Source organism: Corvus brachyrhynchos, unplaced genomic scaffold (assembly GCF_000691975.1).
Source record: "Corvus brachyrhynchos isolate BGI_N302 unplaced genomic scaffold, ASM69197v1 scaffold419, whole genome shotgun sequence".
NCBI classification, from domain to species: Eukaryota; Metazoa; Chordata; class Aves; order Passeriformes; family Corvidae; genus Corvus; species Corvus brachyrhynchos.
Window position 1 is genome coordinate 111,603 of NW_008239763.1, and position 355 is coordinate 111,957.

At 66.2% G+C, this 355-nt stretch overlaps 1 protein-coding gene across 1 annotated transcript in view; it reads left to right on the forward strand.

The window, feature by feature from the left end:
• Position 1: 1 nt before the first annotated feature.
• KCNJ9 (potassium voltage-gated channel subfamily J member 9) overlaps positions 2–355 on the forward strand; it is a gene marked incomplete at its 5' end in the record, with an annotated part of 3,386 nt that continues 3,032 nt past the window's right edge. Inside the window, 1 exon segment of the mRNA XM_017742792.1 lies at positions 2–351. Coding sequence (XP_017598281.1) covers positions 2–351 — 350 coding nt within the window.

The following is a 355-nucleotide window of genomic DNA, read 5'->3' on the forward strand; positions in this document are numbered from 1 at the left end:
CCCCACCCAAGCCCCCAAACGCCGCCCGTGGGGGGCCGGGGGTGGCGCGGTGACCCGGAAGCGCCAGCGCTACGTGGAGAAGGACGGGAAGTGCAACGTCCAGCACGGCAACGTGCGTGAGCCCTACCGGTACCTGACCGACATCTTCACCACCCTGGTGGACCTCAAGCAGCACGGCAACGTGCGTGAGACCTACCGGTACCTGACCGACATCTTCACCACCCTGGTGGACCTCAAGTGGCGCTTCAGCCTCCTCATCTTCATCCTGGCCTACGCCCTCACCTGGCTCTTCTTCGGCCTCATCTGGTGGGTCATCGCCTACAGCCGCGGCGACCTGGAGCACCTGGGTGGGCAC